The sequence below is a fragment of the Mangifera indica genome, chromosome 2 (genome assembly GCF_011075055.1).
Source record: "Mangifera indica cultivar Alphonso chromosome 2, CATAS_Mindica_2.1, whole genome shotgun sequence".
NCBI classification, from domain to species: Eukaryota; Viridiplantae; Streptophyta; class Magnoliopsida; order Sapindales; family Anacardiaceae; genus Mangifera; species Mangifera indica.
Window position 1 is genome coordinate 14,234,621 of NC_058138.1, and position 16,666 is coordinate 14,251,286.

Genomic DNA, 16,666 nt, shown 5'->3' on the forward strand with positions numbered 1-16,666 from the left:
GCTTTGGGTTGAAGAACATCCACACACGTCTCAAGCACAAGTCTTAACTAAACCCACTTGGAATGCTGCTTCGGCTTGAAGATGATGATGATGATGAGATTGATGGTGAGAATCACCGGAGATTACATAAGTTGGATTGATAAAATGAGATTATATAAAATTCTGGAAAAACACAGAAACTAAGATAAGGGGCAATACTATGACTTTGAAAAAGTTATTCTTTATTTTTTCCAAATACATTTAAAAAAAAAAAAAAATCATGTTAAGAATAAAAAACGTACCACCATTCCTAAAATCTATTTCTTAGAAGTTTTGAAGCTTGAGAAGATTTCAGCTTTCAAGTCTTGAAGCAAGCTCTAATTTTCTCCTCCAGAAGCCTGATCCTTTCTCATGAATGCCATTTCAGTGCACCAATCAATTTTATCAATGCACATATCCGGATATGGAAGAGGAATTTCACATGGTTCGCCATTCATCTCTGACCAATAACGAAGCTTCGCTTTTCTGAAAGCTTCTTCTTCAGCTGCCGAATTATTCCATTCAACAGCACGATCAAATTCATATATAAACAGGTTGGCTTCCAGTAATTTTTTCCATGGAATTGAACCCACTTCCAGGCAGATTTTTTTCTCCCATGCTGGCACATTTCGGAGACTTGTTTAGAGTCTTCCTCAAAACATAATAATATCTTCTCAAATCTGCCATTTTAGCTAGCTTAGAGCTCGTAAATTTTGTTTTCTTTCCATGTATCTTTTTTTTTTTTGGCCATTGGCAGCAAAGAAAGTAATTTATTTTGGCTAAATACAAGATTGACCTAAGCTATATATAAAATAATTAAGTAGACACTAGAATCCGTGGTTAAATTTGGTTTATAGTTTTTTTTTTCTTCTTTGGGTTAAATTAAAGTTAAAATTAGTTACTAATTATTGATAATTATATGGTTGATTTAATGTATTTTTTTTTTAATAAGTACGTATGGTATGAAAAAAACAAGCGAGGCTTAAAAAAAAGGGTATTCGAAGACAATTTAAATTCAACTTAACCTTTATAAAAAGAAAAGGTTAGCCAAAGACTCGGACAAAGTTATAAGATACTACACAAAACTAAGAGTAGACAAGAGACAAAATCCGGAAGAATTATCTCTTGAAAGTCTTTCTAAACTCCTACAAAGAAAAAATTCAAGAGACAGAACTAACAAAAACTAGAATAATACCTATCCACATATAATGACAGGCCTGGTCAAACAAACAGACAAAAACCATTTAATTTTTGTGTGGAGCGAGCCAGTCCAAGGAGCAATTTTCAAGAGCTGGGCAGAATTGTTGAAGCTGAAGCAGGGGCAGCACATGCAAGGAAGGTCCCATCTCAACAAGGAATCTGAAGTTGTAACCTGAGAATGGAGAGAGACTAAAGGAACAAGGCTGGAGTGAGAGGTGACAACTCTGCAGCACAAAAATAGTAGCCTTGACAAAAATAGACAGCCCAAAATGCAGCAATTTCAGAGGACAACAGATTCGTAGAAAAAGGTCCAGGCTACAAAGATCACTTTTAGAGAGAGCATTTTTGAAAATCAAACTCAATAGCAGGTACCAGAAAAGCAGAAAACCCAGAATATCTTTGCAACAAGATTCAGCAGAACAGCCAAGGCAGAATGAAGAGAAGAAAATTCCCTGACAACACCTATATTCAGCAGGCTAGAATTCACTTCAGGTTGCAGCAAGACTTTGCAGGAGAAAAGCCAAGCCAGCTGCAAGACAGGCCAGAGAGAACTATCAGGGTTAAGCAGAAGGCTGCAGGAAGCCAAACAAGGAGGGGAAGTCAGAGAAAGATGGCACCAGGCTGGACCATAAAAAGACAAATTGAAAGAGGCTGCAGAAGGAGATGACAAGGCCAGGAGATTAGATTTAGCAGAAGCAGACCAGCGCAACAGACCATAATGCAACCAAACTTCACCACCCAACAGCGTTTTCTATTCATAACATTTCCTGTTGATAATCTGTTTCATATTCTTGGGGTCATTTGTTTTTTACATGAAGGTATTTTCATAACATTTTTACACCCTGACATATTCTTTCAATGGACAAAGTGTTTTATAGGATTATATATTCTATACCAAAACCATTAATGAAAACACTATCAATAGGTTAATTATTTTCTTAGTGTAATTTCCTGAAAATAAATATCTTTTATTCATAGAATAAATTATCACAAATGATTGGTCAATTCATTTAAGATATTGGAGAAAATTAAAAGTTTTTTTATTTTTATTTTTTACAGGTATTCTCACTGCACAACAGAAATCTTTTCTTTCGCCCTCTTTATCACAAATCACTCCAAAGTTTTATCACAAATCACTCTTTATATATATATATATATATATTGCTTGCTCATGAAAGATGTCATTTTTTTGTCATTTTAATACTTTAAAAGGAGTATAAAAGTAATTAAACTCATTATATCATTATTTAAAGGTAAACTATTAAATGTATTTTTATTTTTGCTAACAGAATTTTTAAATTTAAAACCGTCAACTTCTCATTCATAATAAGAGAGAATCTGTTGAAAAGGAAAATGAAATGGAATAATAGTATTTGAAATGGTCAAGGTTTTTGAAGGTTGATAACTTTAGTGACCTTTATTTTAATTTATAAATAGTGATTGATCCCGAAAAGTGGAAGGAAGGACATGGCTCAATTATATAGATGCTTTCTACAAATCCCTTTGGAAATGAAAATGATATGGCTAATTTTATTTATTTATTGTGTAATTATGAAAGGAAAGTGGAGAAAATAAATTAATAATAATTGGAATTTGCAAAAAATCAAAGAATATTAAATTACCATGATATTGTGGAATATCAGTATATTATGTTTTTTTTTTTTTTTAAGATTAGAATAAATTCTCTTAATTTATATCAAACACTATCTCTCCATAAATAGTAGATTTAAAATTGTCATTTTATTTTTTTATTCCGATAATTTCTAGTTGCTATATATATATATATATACACGTTAATATCTAATAACCAATAAAAGAAAAATAAAATTAAGTTGAATGAGAGATACTATGCTCTAGAGGCCATTATGTGTAAAAAAAGATCGGATGATTAAAGATTTAAAATTACTAAATCAAATAATTAAAAATATATTTAAAAGCTTTAAGAAATGCTGATAATGATTAGAAAAACATGATACATTGATATTGATACTTATAAATTTTATAATTAAATTTATTTTTTATATACAACCTATTTTATTGTTCTATCATATACCCAATGTTTTTCCCCATCATAATAGAGGTTTTCAAAATAAAATTTTAAAAGAATTGTTAAAATTAAAAAGACTATAATTATAAATTATTAATTAAAAAATTAAAAAATAAATATAATCATTTAAATATTCAGTATTTTAATTTATATTAAAATAACATTCCTTACCTTTCTAAAGTGTCTATATATATATATATATATATATATATTAATTACAATAATGCAAATTTTTTTAGTCAATTAGATAAATTTTATGGGTTTTTTAAAATTATATTCCATTTTATTTCAACACGACAAAAATTAATCATTCGAATGAAAAATTATTAAAAATAAAAAAGAAATTAACAAAAGGGAGCTTTTTTTTTTTTTTGGGTAATTAAGCGAAAGGGAAACTTTTGAAAGCAACACAACTGGATTAAAAACCAAAACACATGAAATGAAAACAGATTTTGATTTTTTTATGTTTTTGTTTTCAAAAAACAAAAAATAAAAAAAAATTAATAATAATTTTAGAATACCCGTGAAATAGTGAACAAAACCCCTCTTTTCTCTGATGATCAGTCATTTTCCGTTGAGTTTGATTCAATCTCAGCCGTCTGATTTGATGACTCCCTCGTTCACATGTTGCCGCCGGCGTCGCTAGGCTCCGGAGCCCCGAACTCGAACGCTCAGGTTTCTTCTTCCTTTTCGTTCAATTATTTAATTTGTCAATCTTATTGAAGGTTTGCTATTGTATTCACATTCTTCACTATAGATGAACCCATCAAGCTTTGCTGAAAATATGTCTGGGTTTTCAAATTCAAGTATTAATAACCCAAATTTGAGCTCCAATTCTTCGTCAATTTCGCGTTCATCGAGTCTTTCTAGGCCGAGATTGCATAAGATGAGAAAGCAGTTTAATTCCGAGAGTTTTAAATTAACTGAGGTCACAGGATCCGGGTTTGGAACCGGTTTCAACCCGTTTCAGGTGGGCACGAGTCGGTTTGGGTTGGAACCGAGTGGTTCTGGCTCTAGTGCATTTGTGTTTGGAGCAAAGAAGAGTGATTTGGGAAACAATGTTGTTGAGGAAATGAGGAAGTTGAAAATTGAGAGTGATAAAGAGGGTGTTAGTAAAACAAATGATGGCTTTGTGTTTGGTAGTAATGCTAGTTCTGATTACACGAGTGTTGGTTTTGAGGAAACAAAGGTGGAGGAAGATATGAGGAAGCTGAAGATTGATGGTGTTGAGAATGCGAAGAGAAGTGAAAATGATAAGGCTGAGTTTGTTTTTAAGAGTGGTAACAATGTGGGTGGTTTAGGTGGGAAAGATATGCAATCGGGGCTTGAAAATGAGTTAAAGACGAAACTTAGTGTTAAAGACAGTGGGAGAGTTGATGGGAAGGAGTTTGTATTTGGTCGTACTAAAGAAAGTAGTTTTTCTTTTGCCACAAATGAACTTCATGATCAAATAAAGAATTTGAACATGAGTAGTAAGAATGAAATTAATGGTATGATTAATGAGAATATACTATCAAATGAAATGGGGAGGAAACTAAATATTGGAAGTGAACCCAGTGATTCTGCTGGTCAAACAGACATGAGAAGAATGTCTTCTCAAATCTTTGTGAGGGATAAACAAGAGGGAAATATGGGTGATAATAATTTCAAGAATTTGGGCGAAGCAGTTCCAACAGAATTTACTTTTCAGGCTGCAATGGAGGGTAAAGATGTGGGGGGTTGTCATGTTTCTGTTGACCAACCAAAAGATGATGCAAAACTGAGTGAAACTGGTTCATCATCATCTTCATTCTCATCTAGTGGTGTGCATTTTCAGTTAGTTGATAATGAATCTAAAGTATTTGGTACAGATAGACTTGACAAGAAGAATGAGTTTGGCTTTACAAGCACACAAGATGGTTTGGGGAAACCCTTTGTGGAATTTAAAACACCACAGCCAAAAGCAAACCTATTCTCTGGTGTTTGTCAGACGTTGGAATTTGGTGCAAAGAGGGAATTCATAAGAGACACAAAAGCAAAGAAAAAGAGAGGAAAACTAAGGCAGCCTACCCCAGTCCATCTGTGGCATGGACAAGATTTTGTTTCAAGGGAAAGTGCCTCCCATGGGAACTCAGAGCCTGTGGAATCTTATTCTCCAATGGATATTTCACCATATCAGGAAACAGTGTCTGACACTATTTCTGCAAGAGAAACTTCTGTTGCTTCAGATGAGTCTTTTAGTCTTGACAATGATGCTTCCACTGATTCACGCCCAACAGTTTCTGATGTTGCAGTAGACGAAGATCTGCTGCTTGCTGCAACACAGCGTATGGATATTAATGAATGGGATGTGAAAAGTACAGAAACAAAAGAGGAACATTCTGATAGAGGCGATGGTGCCATAGGTCCTCCAGAAGATTCTGTATCTGGAGCTGAAACTGAAAGTTATAAATCTGCGAATGAGGAGATAGACTTCCAAATTGAGAGCTGTAATTCAGCTGAAACTAAAACCAGTTCAAACTCAAACGTTGAGAGACAAGATAGTGATGGCCAGATGCAATTTAGTTTTACATCACATCCAGAAGAGTTACGTGGGTCTAACTTCACCTTTGCTGCTTCTTCTGCTGGTCAAAATCAGCTATCAGCATCAAGACGCCACCTCAAAAAGAAGAATTCAATTAAAATTGGTCATGATTCATTTAATTCTACTTGCAATGCTAAAATTCTGCATGCATCAGCCTCCGTGCAGTTCTCTCCATTCTCAGGAGCTTCACAGCCTTTGTCATCCAGGCAGGCTGAGAAAGGGGACCAATTTTCTCCAAGACTCAGAGTTGGACATAATTCTGAAGTGTTTAGAGGGCAGGAAATCAAGCAAGAGCCTAGTGTGTCTTCTGCTGCAACTATTGCTGATCAGGAAGCGTGTGAGAAGTGGCGATTAAGGTTTTTATTTTATTTTTCATTATTTTTCTGTAAACACAAACTAGAAAAACTCTCTTTCATTTGTTTCAGTACATTGCAGTTTCATTTTGGTATTCTGATGTGATGATCATAATATGTTCTGTTTCTATCTACCAGCTTCAAGTTCATTTTCTTTTTGAAATCATGTATATCAGGGGAAACCAAGCTTACACAAATGGGCAGTTGTCCAAAGCTGAGGATTGTTACACACAGGGGATAAATTGTGTATCCAAAAGTGAGAGTTCTCGAAGTTGTCTTAGGGCTCTGATGTTGTGTTATAGCAACCGTGCTGCAACACGTATGTCTCTTGGAAGAATGAGAGATGCCCTTGAAGACTGCATGTTGGCAGTTGCCATCGATCCGAATTTTCTCAGAGTGCAAGTTAGAGCTGCAAAGTAAGACACTTCATTGTATTCTGATTCCTTTAGAAAGTGCCATTGAATTGAACTTACAGAATTTGTTAGTATACAAGTTTTTCCTGAGTATGAGTGGTAAATAAGAAATTCATTTTGTTCTTTCTGAGGACTTTGCTAAATGAGAATTATATCATCAGACTTCTTTCTTTTTGCTCAAATGAGTTGTTGTGGCTTTCCAAGCTTTTAAACTAATTATTGTTTTAAGATATTTTTTTTACTAATTATTCAAATTACAGCATGTAATGTTGTTGAACTGTGGCATTAAGTATTTTCTTTATGAATTCTAGTTGATTTTAATCAAATGTCATATCTCCTAATATGTTCTTTCACTTTTGATTTCTTCAAGTTGTTACCTTGCCCTGGGTGAAATTGAAGATGCATCACTGTATTTTAGAAAGTGTTTACAGTTCGGAAGTGACATCTGTGTGGACAGAAAAATAGCTGTTGAGGCTTCTGATGGCCTTCAAAAGGCACAGGTATTGCAATTTGATAGGTACCTGTTCCTTTTTGTGTTGTTGTGCCACTATGCTGGTTTCTGTTGCTGTGCCACTCTAATGATCCTAGCACATTTTTCTACAAAACTATTATACCTTTATTATTTTCCTACTGAGGCCTTGGGGGTGGTGTTATTTTTCACATTAGTTACTAATAGCTGTTTAATGTTCAATATTCACAAAAACTAGATAATTTCTCATTGAATTGATGATGCTATCCTCAATTGAACATGGATAATAAATAACTTCTGACATGCTCATCTTCTTTGAAGTATAATTTTGAGATGTGGGTTCAAACATAAGGAGAAGGATTTCTGACAGATTGCTGAGGTCAAGGTTGTGGAAAGATATTAATGTTTCATTTCAGTTATAATTCAAACTAATCACTAAACCAAACTTGCTTTGTGAAATTGATTTTTCCTTAGGGAGCAATTTGTTGAAGGAAAAAACTACCTTATTGGCCCTGAATAGGAGCAGATGATGAAAGCAGATCAAAATAATTAGAAAATAGGATTCTAGTGATTTTTTTTTTGATTCTAGTGATTATGTTGATATTTGTTCTTTCCTTTCGAGCAACTTATCCTAAAATTGTTTGTAGAGAGTGTATGATTATTTTTATTTGGAAATGCCTGGATCTCACAGTTGTGGTAAATTATGCAGTTTTTTATTTTAATTTCTTTTTTCCTATCATTTCTTCATATTGAGGAAATATATGACTTGTCCAGTGACATTTTGACTTATTAGTATTTTCCTGTTTGCAGAAAGTGTCCGAATGCATGCAACGCTCGGCTGAACATCTACAAAATAAAACTTTAAATGATGCAGAGAGTGCTTTGGGAGCCATTGATGAGGCGTTGTTAATAAGCACTTACTCAGAAAAGTTACTTGAAATGAAGGCTGAGGCTCTTTTCAGGGTCTGTTTTTATATTTTCGGATATGTGAAAATTTTCTTTTATGTATTTTCAATATTATTGAGACTCCCAAGTATTTTCCTATTCAGCATTTAGTATTGCACCAAACAAAATCAGAATTGAGTTAAATATTGTGTCATCTGGCAGTTAAGGAAGTATGAGGAGGTCATTCAACTGTGTGAGAAGACCTTTGATTCTGCTGAAAAGAATTCTCCTTCATTAGATCCCATTTCCAAGTCAGCAAATCTAGATCATTCTAAACCCTCAAAGGACTATAGGCTTTGGCGATGCTGCTTAATTTTCAAATCGTATTTTAATCTTGGACGGCTAGAGGAGGCTGCATCATCCCTTGAGAAGCAAGAAAAACTGGGGTAATTCCTATGTCTCACGGACATTGAATTTCCTCCAATTCATTTTTTTCCACTATGATAGATCATACCGCTTATCCTGTTTTCCTCAGGAATGGAGGAAGTTTTCTGGAATCATCAATACCCTTGGCTGCCACTGTGCGTGAGCTCTTACGCCGTAAGGTATGCCCATTTTATGCTTTGTTTAATCTTTGTTTTTAATACAATGTTTTTCGTTCTCTCTCTTTAGATGGAACCTTCAATAAGCAAGGGATCTAGGAGTTTGTTCTTGAACAAAACTGGCATAGGCATAGCTCTTGATATTTAGGATGTGTCTAACATGCACATTTGTTGATGCAATATTATTGTTGGAAATCTTGGGCCCTTTAAACTTGGAGTGTGGTTCATAATCTTTATTAATTTTGAGTTTTAACATGTTTTGGTTTTTAATTGTTAAGATGACTTAAGTCAATTCAACTTGGATCCCATTATATTATATATTCTTTCATTTATATTTTCTTCCCAATGTGGAGCTTATATATTCCAACACTCTCTCTAATGTGTAACTGGGTTAGCAGTGGACACTTGCCATACATGTGGTGACCCATCTAAACTTGGGTCAGGTTTTTCTTGGCGTAGCCTAAAACAAAGTCTAGCTCTTCTTGGCTAGTCCATCTAAACTTGGGTCTATTTTTTCTTGGCTCAGCCCAAAATAGGATCTAGCTCTTTTTGGCTAGCCTATGGGTCCACTTGGGTTTCTTTAATCCAAGGGTTTGGCTTCTTTCAACTCTACCCCCGATGCTTAAACAAGTCTTGGATCAATGGGCTCTTTACCATGTAGAAAATCTTGGGCCCTTTAAACTTGGAGTGTGGATCCACATCTTTATTAATTATGGGTTTTAACATGTTTTGGGTTCCAATTGTTAAAATTACTTGAGCCAATCTAACTTGGATACCCATTACATTACGTACCCTTTCATTATTAATTTTCTTCCCAATGTGGGATTTATATATTCCAACAATTATTATTAAGTGTGCCTTTCAATAGCAGAGGAGAATGCCCTATTCAATATCATATGTCTATTTTCAGAAGTTTCATGGTATATAATGGTTTTGATGCTCTTAAAAACATGACATTTGAATTCTTCCTTCCACTTCTAAATGGTGTAATTGTTGCAAATAAGTGTGTTATGGTAGTGCTATTTTTGGTCAATTAGTTAGTCTCATAACTTCCCGGACAATCTGGTTTTAGTTTTCATGCGTACTATTACTTTTCGTTGAACGGGTTTCATGTGTTCAGTTCTCCCATCATGGAGCCGAAAGTATCAGATGATTTATAGATGATTTGTTTTGTTTCTCTGAGACTGAATGCTTTGTTCTACACTATTGCAGGTTGCTGGGAATGAAGCATTCCAAGCAGGAAGGTATTCAGAAGCTGTTGAACATTATACTGCCGCTTTGTCATGCACTGTGGAGTCACGTCCCTTTGCAGCTATTTGTTTCTGTAATCGTGCTGCTGCATACAAAGCGTTGGGCAATATAACTGATGCTATTGCAGATTGCAGCCTGTCTATAGCCCTTGATGGGAATTATATAAAGGTTTGTGTCTGAACTGATGCATTATTATTCTTGCATATGATATTGCCTAGAAATACATATTGGGACAGAGGGAGGGGGGGGGGGGGGGGGGGGGGGGGGGGTTGGTTTGGAGGAAGGTGTTCATAGGATGCTTAGTGAAGAATGAACATGTAGCAATCATGCTTTTCATTTTTCCCTAGGTTTTGAATGACAGTACCCTGTTTATAGAATAATCTATCTAAGATTTTGATGGTCGTACGTTTAATGGCCATGATTAAATAAGAATCATTTGAAGCCTACTTAATCAAGTGTATTCATGATTAAGATATGCAATGTATCCCAATTGATCAAAACATCATACCCAAACTGCTCCTTCCAGAAAATAATTGTTTCTCAAGTTGCTCTTGTGCAAAACATTTCCTCACTTTTTTGCTGCCAATGCAATTAAGTCCTTGGTCAAGTGGTTACCATAGCATGGTATCAGAGCTTGTTTCACCAAATGGTGTTGCTTAAATCTCTTTAATATATTATATAAACTACAATCAGTTATGTTTGTTTTTGTTAAATTTGATTAATGTGCCCTGCACATAACATTAAAGTTAAATACTGTTGTTTGGCCCTCATTTTTTGTCAAGTGGGTGCTGTACATTAATTATATTTCAATGATGAAAACAAAGTTTGATAAAGAAGATTATAACCACACTCATAGCACATTTAACATTTTATTAATTATTTGCTTTACCATATTTGAACTTTTAACTTGTGTTTGGGCTGCAATTGTTAAAACGATTTAAGCCAATCTAACTTGAATATCCATTTCATTATGTAGTTTTCTTCCCAATTTGGAATTTATATATTCCAACATTTCCGCTCAAGTGCAACTGAGCTACTGGTTGACAATTGTCATACCCATCTAAACTTGAGTCTAACTCTTGTTTGCATAGCCTGAAGTATGGTCTAACTCTTGTACATTAATTATATTTAAGCCCAAGGGTATGGAATCTTTCATCTCAGCCCACCATGCACAATTGGGTATTGAATCAATGATCATTAGGTCTTTGCAGCTCTGATACCATGAAGCAGTGGTTTATTGGTTTGAATGATTTCTTCCATACTTTATATTCATTGATCAAGGGAATTTATACAAAGATGTTACACAAATTTAAGGAAATACAATATATACCAAAAGAAATAGATCAAAGCAAAAGGAAATATAATATTACAATAATTCTTTTCCTAATCCACTGGGCTCGGTCAATATATTCTAAACTTGAAATGAATCTTATCTTCCAACATAGCATGTGAAAGGTGTTGGAAATATTGGATTCTTTCCAGGAAACTTCACTGCAGTCCTTAGTTTTCTGGGAGTTGAGATTTAATGCTCCTTAGTTCAGTCTACTATTAGGTTGGTTGTGTATTTTATGTAAAACTGTATCATATACTTGGATTTTAGTATGGCTTTCAGATCTATCTATTAGTTGGGAGCCTTCAAATTAACTTCAACCATTGTGCCTTACAATTACTGATGTAAGTAATTGTAAGGCACATTTACTATTAGGTTGGGTGTGTATTTTATGTAAAACTGTATCATATACTTGGATTTTGGTATGGCTTTCAGATCTATCTATTAGTTGGGAGCCTTCAAATTAACTTCAACCATTGTGCCTTACAATTACTGATGTTTTTTTTACTTCATTTTGAATCTTAAGAAAATTGCCCTTTGTTTTTGTGGATCAAAATTGGGGTATTCTTTCATTGAATAACATTTTAGGTAATGTTAATCTGTTGTAATTCTGCAGGCAATTTCTAGACGAGCTACATTATTGGAGATGATTAGGGACTATTGGGCAGCAGCTTGTGATCTTCAGAGGATTATAACTCTTCTCATCAAACAAGAAGAGAAGAGCAATCAGTCTTGCGATAGATCAAATAACTATGCAAACAATCTCAGACAAGCTCGTCTACGGCTTGCTGCTGTAGATGAAGAAGCCAGAAAAGACATCCCCTTGGATATGTACCTTATTTTGTGAGTCTCTTTCACTTTTGGCTCTGACTAACTAGATATGATGGCACCATAGTACAATATGTTTGCGTGTGGCATAATATGGAGGGAATTTTTTTATATTATATTTTTTAATTTTTAATCTAAACTTAGCTGATACCCAAGCTGTCCTTGCCATTTTCCTTGAGTTATTCCTCTTATAACTGTTGTTCTTCTTATGATGCCTACTTTATTCATAGCCCCCAAGAAAGTCTTAAGTGACTTTTCAAGGTATTCTTAGGCTTTGCCAAGTGTGTGGTTTCTTTGCTTATTGATAGAAAGTTAAAAACTCCATTTTAATTATATAATTCTATTCAAGATGCAATTACATCCTTCATGTTTCAAGTTCAATTTTGTAATCAATGTGTTATTCGGTTTTGTGAATCTTTAGTTGATACGGAAATGGCTCTATTTCGGCTCGTGTTAAGAATTCTGATTTACTTGGTAAACATTACCCATTCTCTCCCTGTTGGCTTCCTTTACATCTTTCTCTCTCTACACATTGCCTCTGCTGCCTTCTTTTTCTCTTCTTCATGATCTGCCTTCTCTCTTCCCATAAGGCTCTACATTTAAAGTGTTGAACCCCTACCATGGTGAACTCTAATAAAGCAGAAGTCCAAAACTCCTTAATATAGTAATAACTAGTGGCTAATTCATTTCTTGAGGTGTAAAATCTCTTTGTATTTTGAATTATGTGGCAGAGGAGTTGTACCATCTGCATCTGCATCAGACATCAGAAAGGCTTATCGGAAAGCTGCACTTCGACATCATCCTGACAAGGTTTCTTATACTGGATGAGTTATTTGCATGATATCTATTATTTACCCTTCTAACAAAATCATGTTTGATGTAGGCGGGTCAATACTTGGTTAGAGGTGATAATGGGGATGAAGGGCTTTGGAAGGAGATTGGAGCAGAAGTTCACAATGATGCTGATAGACTTTTTAAAATGATTGGAGAGGCATATGCTGTACTCTCAGATCCTACCAAGGTCTCTCTACACCCCTTTACTACTATGCATTCTTTTTTAATGTCCCAAATCTTCACGTGTTCTGCCTTCTTTTATCATGTTCTGATTTCCTTTCAAGTCTTTTTCCAAAAAACTTAGAACTGTCAAGTTCTTGCTAGAAAAGAGTTGTTGGCTCACTCCTTGCCTAGGTTTGCAACTTAAAATTATCTTGCAAGAACTTCCCCCTGTTATTATGCTCTAAAGAGAACCCTAAGCAGCCCTCACAGATGATTGGATCATTTGCATAGATATTTAAATATTTTTGGTTTTTTTATTGGTTGATCTTAAAACATTTAACAATGTCATCGTACAATGATGGCCATTGACATTAGTTTCAGTGATGTTAACATGAGCCAGAAACGTGCATAAAACAGGCATTCCAGAACTCAATTCATACCTGGAAGAAGCCTTAGATTGTTGGTTTGCCTTTTGGATTGAACTGTAAATATAAATCTTCTTCCATGTTCTTAGTGATATATTAAATTTTTCAGTCTAATAACTTCTTTGGGTTGCTTTCTTTGTATATTACTCTTTGGTTTGATTAATAGTATTACTAATTTATTTTTCCGCTTCATTTTTTCATTCTACAATTTGCTATCAAGTTGCCAACCTAATGCTGTGCTTCTTCATCAAGTAACCAATATTCATGCACCTAATATTTCATAGGCTTTTTGATGACCAAGTGCATAGCATTCCAGCCCTTTATCTGGAAAACCATATAAACTTATTGGCCTGTATTCACATGTCAAGACGGCCTACTTGGGCTTTTTAACCTAATGTTTGTGTGGATTTATGTTTTTTTTATTGCTATTATGGCAAGGATTCTCCCTCTTTTTATACATTCTTTTCTAAATCTTTCAATTTGTTAATTGCTTGTGTCTTGTGCTGCTAGACGTGTGTTCATAGTCTTTTTATTTTCATTTCCAGCGTTCACAGTATGATCTTGAGGAAGAGATGAGGAGTGCCCAAAAGAAACGCAATGGAGGCAATACATCCAGAACATCTACTGATGTCCAAAATTATCCATATGAAAGCAGCAGCAGTAGGCGACAGTGGAGAGAAGTGTGGAGATCATATGGCAACTCATCCTCCAAACGGTCAGAAAATACTCGATCAAACAGATTTTCATGACAAGGTTTTTCCATATGCATGATTAGAATCTCATGATGAAAGAACAGTGTAGTCAGATGAGGATTTTTCTCAATTATCAGCAGTGTGCATATAATCCCTATTAAGAGATGCTGCTGTGGGGAAATGATTTGAACGACTGTCCGAGAGCTAGTGGCTATGTACTATTGAGATACCATGTCGGTGAATGCTTGGCTGAGATTTGTGGTCATCTGACCAAAATGGTTTTTTGCTAACCAAAGAGCTTTGTCCACAGGAATATAAAAGGTGGTCGAAGATTTGACACAGGAATTGTATTATACTGAGAGAGGTTCTCCATGGAAAAAAGAAACAAAAGAAAAAAAAAGGAAAAGAAAAGTAAACTCTAATCTGAGATATGAGATAGAGGGAGGTCACAACCGTTTGAGGTCAGTAAATGCAACAGTAATTTATGCAGGTGAAATTTGACAGCGCAAACAGAAGGCTCAACAGCTTTAGCAGTTTGCCACATTGATGCAAAGAATACTGAAACGAGAAAAAATGGACAAACAGAAAGAAAGAAGACGGGATCTCTGTAGGTTTACTGAGGAGCCATGGTTAATATGTGAGATTTTTTTGTTTGATTTTATGTACTTTTTTTTTGTCCCCGAACGATTTAAGTTTGTCTTGCTCATTCACCCAATGTAGTTCGTTCTGATGTGCTGTTACACGAGTGAGATTCGCACTGTGTGCTTCTGTATGAGTTGAAAATTTTCATATGAAAAGCCCCATATTGCATGACATTATATGCAGTGTTGAGTACAAGCAAGTTCTACTATGATTGACTGCAAAATAGTTATGTAGATTTATAAACTGGATGAAATGACTGTTTGAAAATTCAAGCATGGCTTGACCATACAGAATCAGTTGGTGCCTTGAGTTCCTTGTACAAGTAAAAAGAGGAGGCATCCATTTCGCAGGGGATTTGTCTAAAATCTTTTTCATATATTCTCCTATTTCGCAACCGCAATAGTAACGAGAAGTTATCTTCATCTTTCTAATCATGATGTTTCAAGTACTATTAATATAGCCTTTTAGCTCAAGGGAAATGAGAACGAACCATTTGAATCTAATCAAAATTAGGGTATATAAATTATCTTAATTTAAATATAATTTATCATCGATAATCTTATAAATATGAAGGAAAATATAGGAAAGAAAAGAGGGGAACAAAAAAAAAAAAAAAAGAAGGAAAAATAATTTACAAAAAATAAGAGAGAAAACAGTAGAGATAATTTATTGTATTTATTCCTTACAGAATACTTGTCCGCTAATAGCTATATCATGAACATTAACATTTCGACCATCATTGAACCACATAAAATTCTTATGTCTTATTCTATTTTACTCTAGAAGAATAGTGTTATGTATACAAATAATAATATGTCACATGTGATTGAATAGTTAAAAATTAAAGAAAAAAACAATTTTCAATTATACAGTAACATATCATTATTTATATACAAAAATTATGCACATAATTTTATTGAATCTGGAATACTAATCTATATCAAAATTATACACAAGATAGTAGTGGCATCCAATTGTTCTAACACTATATCAAGTAAAACAACATGTTACAATAATCTAATAAACAGATGAAAAAACTTTGTGATAATCATTGCCCTTTACCTGTGAGAATTCTTTTGCAGCAACCCTAACTTTTTTTTACTTTTTTGGGGTTAAGTGTAACAACCCTAACTTTAAATCTAACTTTTCCAATGCTTAAGATCCTAGGTTTTCTTTTGAGAACCCATTTACATCAAATTACTTTTTGATTGACAGGCACGTTTAACCAAAAGCCAAGTCTGATTTTTCTACATAGAAACCATTTCATCTTTCATGGCTTTCAACCATTCAATTTTGTTTTTACTTTGACAAGCTTGAGTAAAATTAATAGGTTCATTTATTTCAATCCATATGGCAACATAAAAGTAGATAACACCGGAAGTTATTGAAAGTCCTTTTTACACTTCAAGAAGACTTCAATAACTGGGGGCAATTGTTAAAGGGTATTCTCCAACTGGCAAAATTTCTATTTGAGACATACCTCTTTGAGAGTCCATTTCATCAAGATCAACGATCTGGTGCTTACCAGTGACTAAGCAATACATTAGCTTTGTTCTACATCTGATAGCCCATAGCCAACATGGCAGCGAGGAGGCATCCATCAAACAGGGGATTTGTCTATAATCTCCTACAAATATTCTCTTATTTCTGATCCGTAATGGCAACGAAAAGTTATGTTCACCTTTCTAATCATGATGTTTCACATATTATCAATATTCCTTTTTAATTTAAGTGAAATGAGAACAAACTATTTGAATCCAATTAAAATTAGGATTCATAAATTATCTTAATTTGAATACAATTTACCATTGATAATCTTATAAATACGAAGAAAAATTTAAAACAGAAAAAGAAAAAAAAAAAAGAAAGAAAAATGATCAACAAAAGAAAAGAGAAAAAAATACTAAAAATAATTTATTGTATTTACTTTTTACGGAATACTTATCAATTAA

General features: G+C 34.1%; 1 protein-coding gene across 1 annotated transcript; it reads left to right on the forward strand.

Annotated features, from left to right (window-relative positions):
* The first annotated feature begins 3,659 nt into the window (after nucleotides 1–3,659).
* On the forward strand, nucleotides 3,660–14,909 carry LOC123208759. Its single transcript, XM_044626272.1, has 12 exons — nucleotides 3,660–3,940; nucleotides 4,023–6,184; nucleotides 6,358–6,597; nucleotides 6,965–7,094; nucleotides 7,874–8,026; nucleotides 8,171–8,394; nucleotides 8,484–8,553; nucleotides 9,763–9,969; nucleotides 11,748–11,974; nucleotides 12,691–12,769; nucleotides 12,843–12,980; nucleotides 13,926–14,909. The coding sequence occupies exons 1-12, from the start codon at nucleotides 3,890–3,892 to the stop codon at nucleotides 14,127–14,129; spliced, it is 3,885 nt and encodes a 1,294-aa protein (XP_044482207.1). The 5' UTR covers nucleotides 3,660–3,889; the 3' UTR covers nucleotides 14,130–14,909.
* Nucleotides 14,910–16,666: the final 1,757 nt, after the last annotated feature.

Excerpts from the sequence above, each read along its gene's own strand:
- LOC123208759 (XM_044626272.1), top strand. The coding sequence starts at position 3,890 with ATGTTGCCGCCGGCGTCGCTAGGCTCCGGAGCCCCGAACTCGAACGCT. Across the intron at positions 6,598-6,964 it reads GTGCAAGTTAGAGCTGCAAA|TTGTTACCTTGCCCTGGGTG; the intron begins GTAAGACACTTC and ends GATTTCTTCAAG. Across the intron at positions 7,095-7,873 it reads ATGGCCTTCAAAAGGCACAG|AAAGTGTCCGAATGCATGCA; the intron begins GTATTGCAATTT and ends TCCTGTTTGCAG.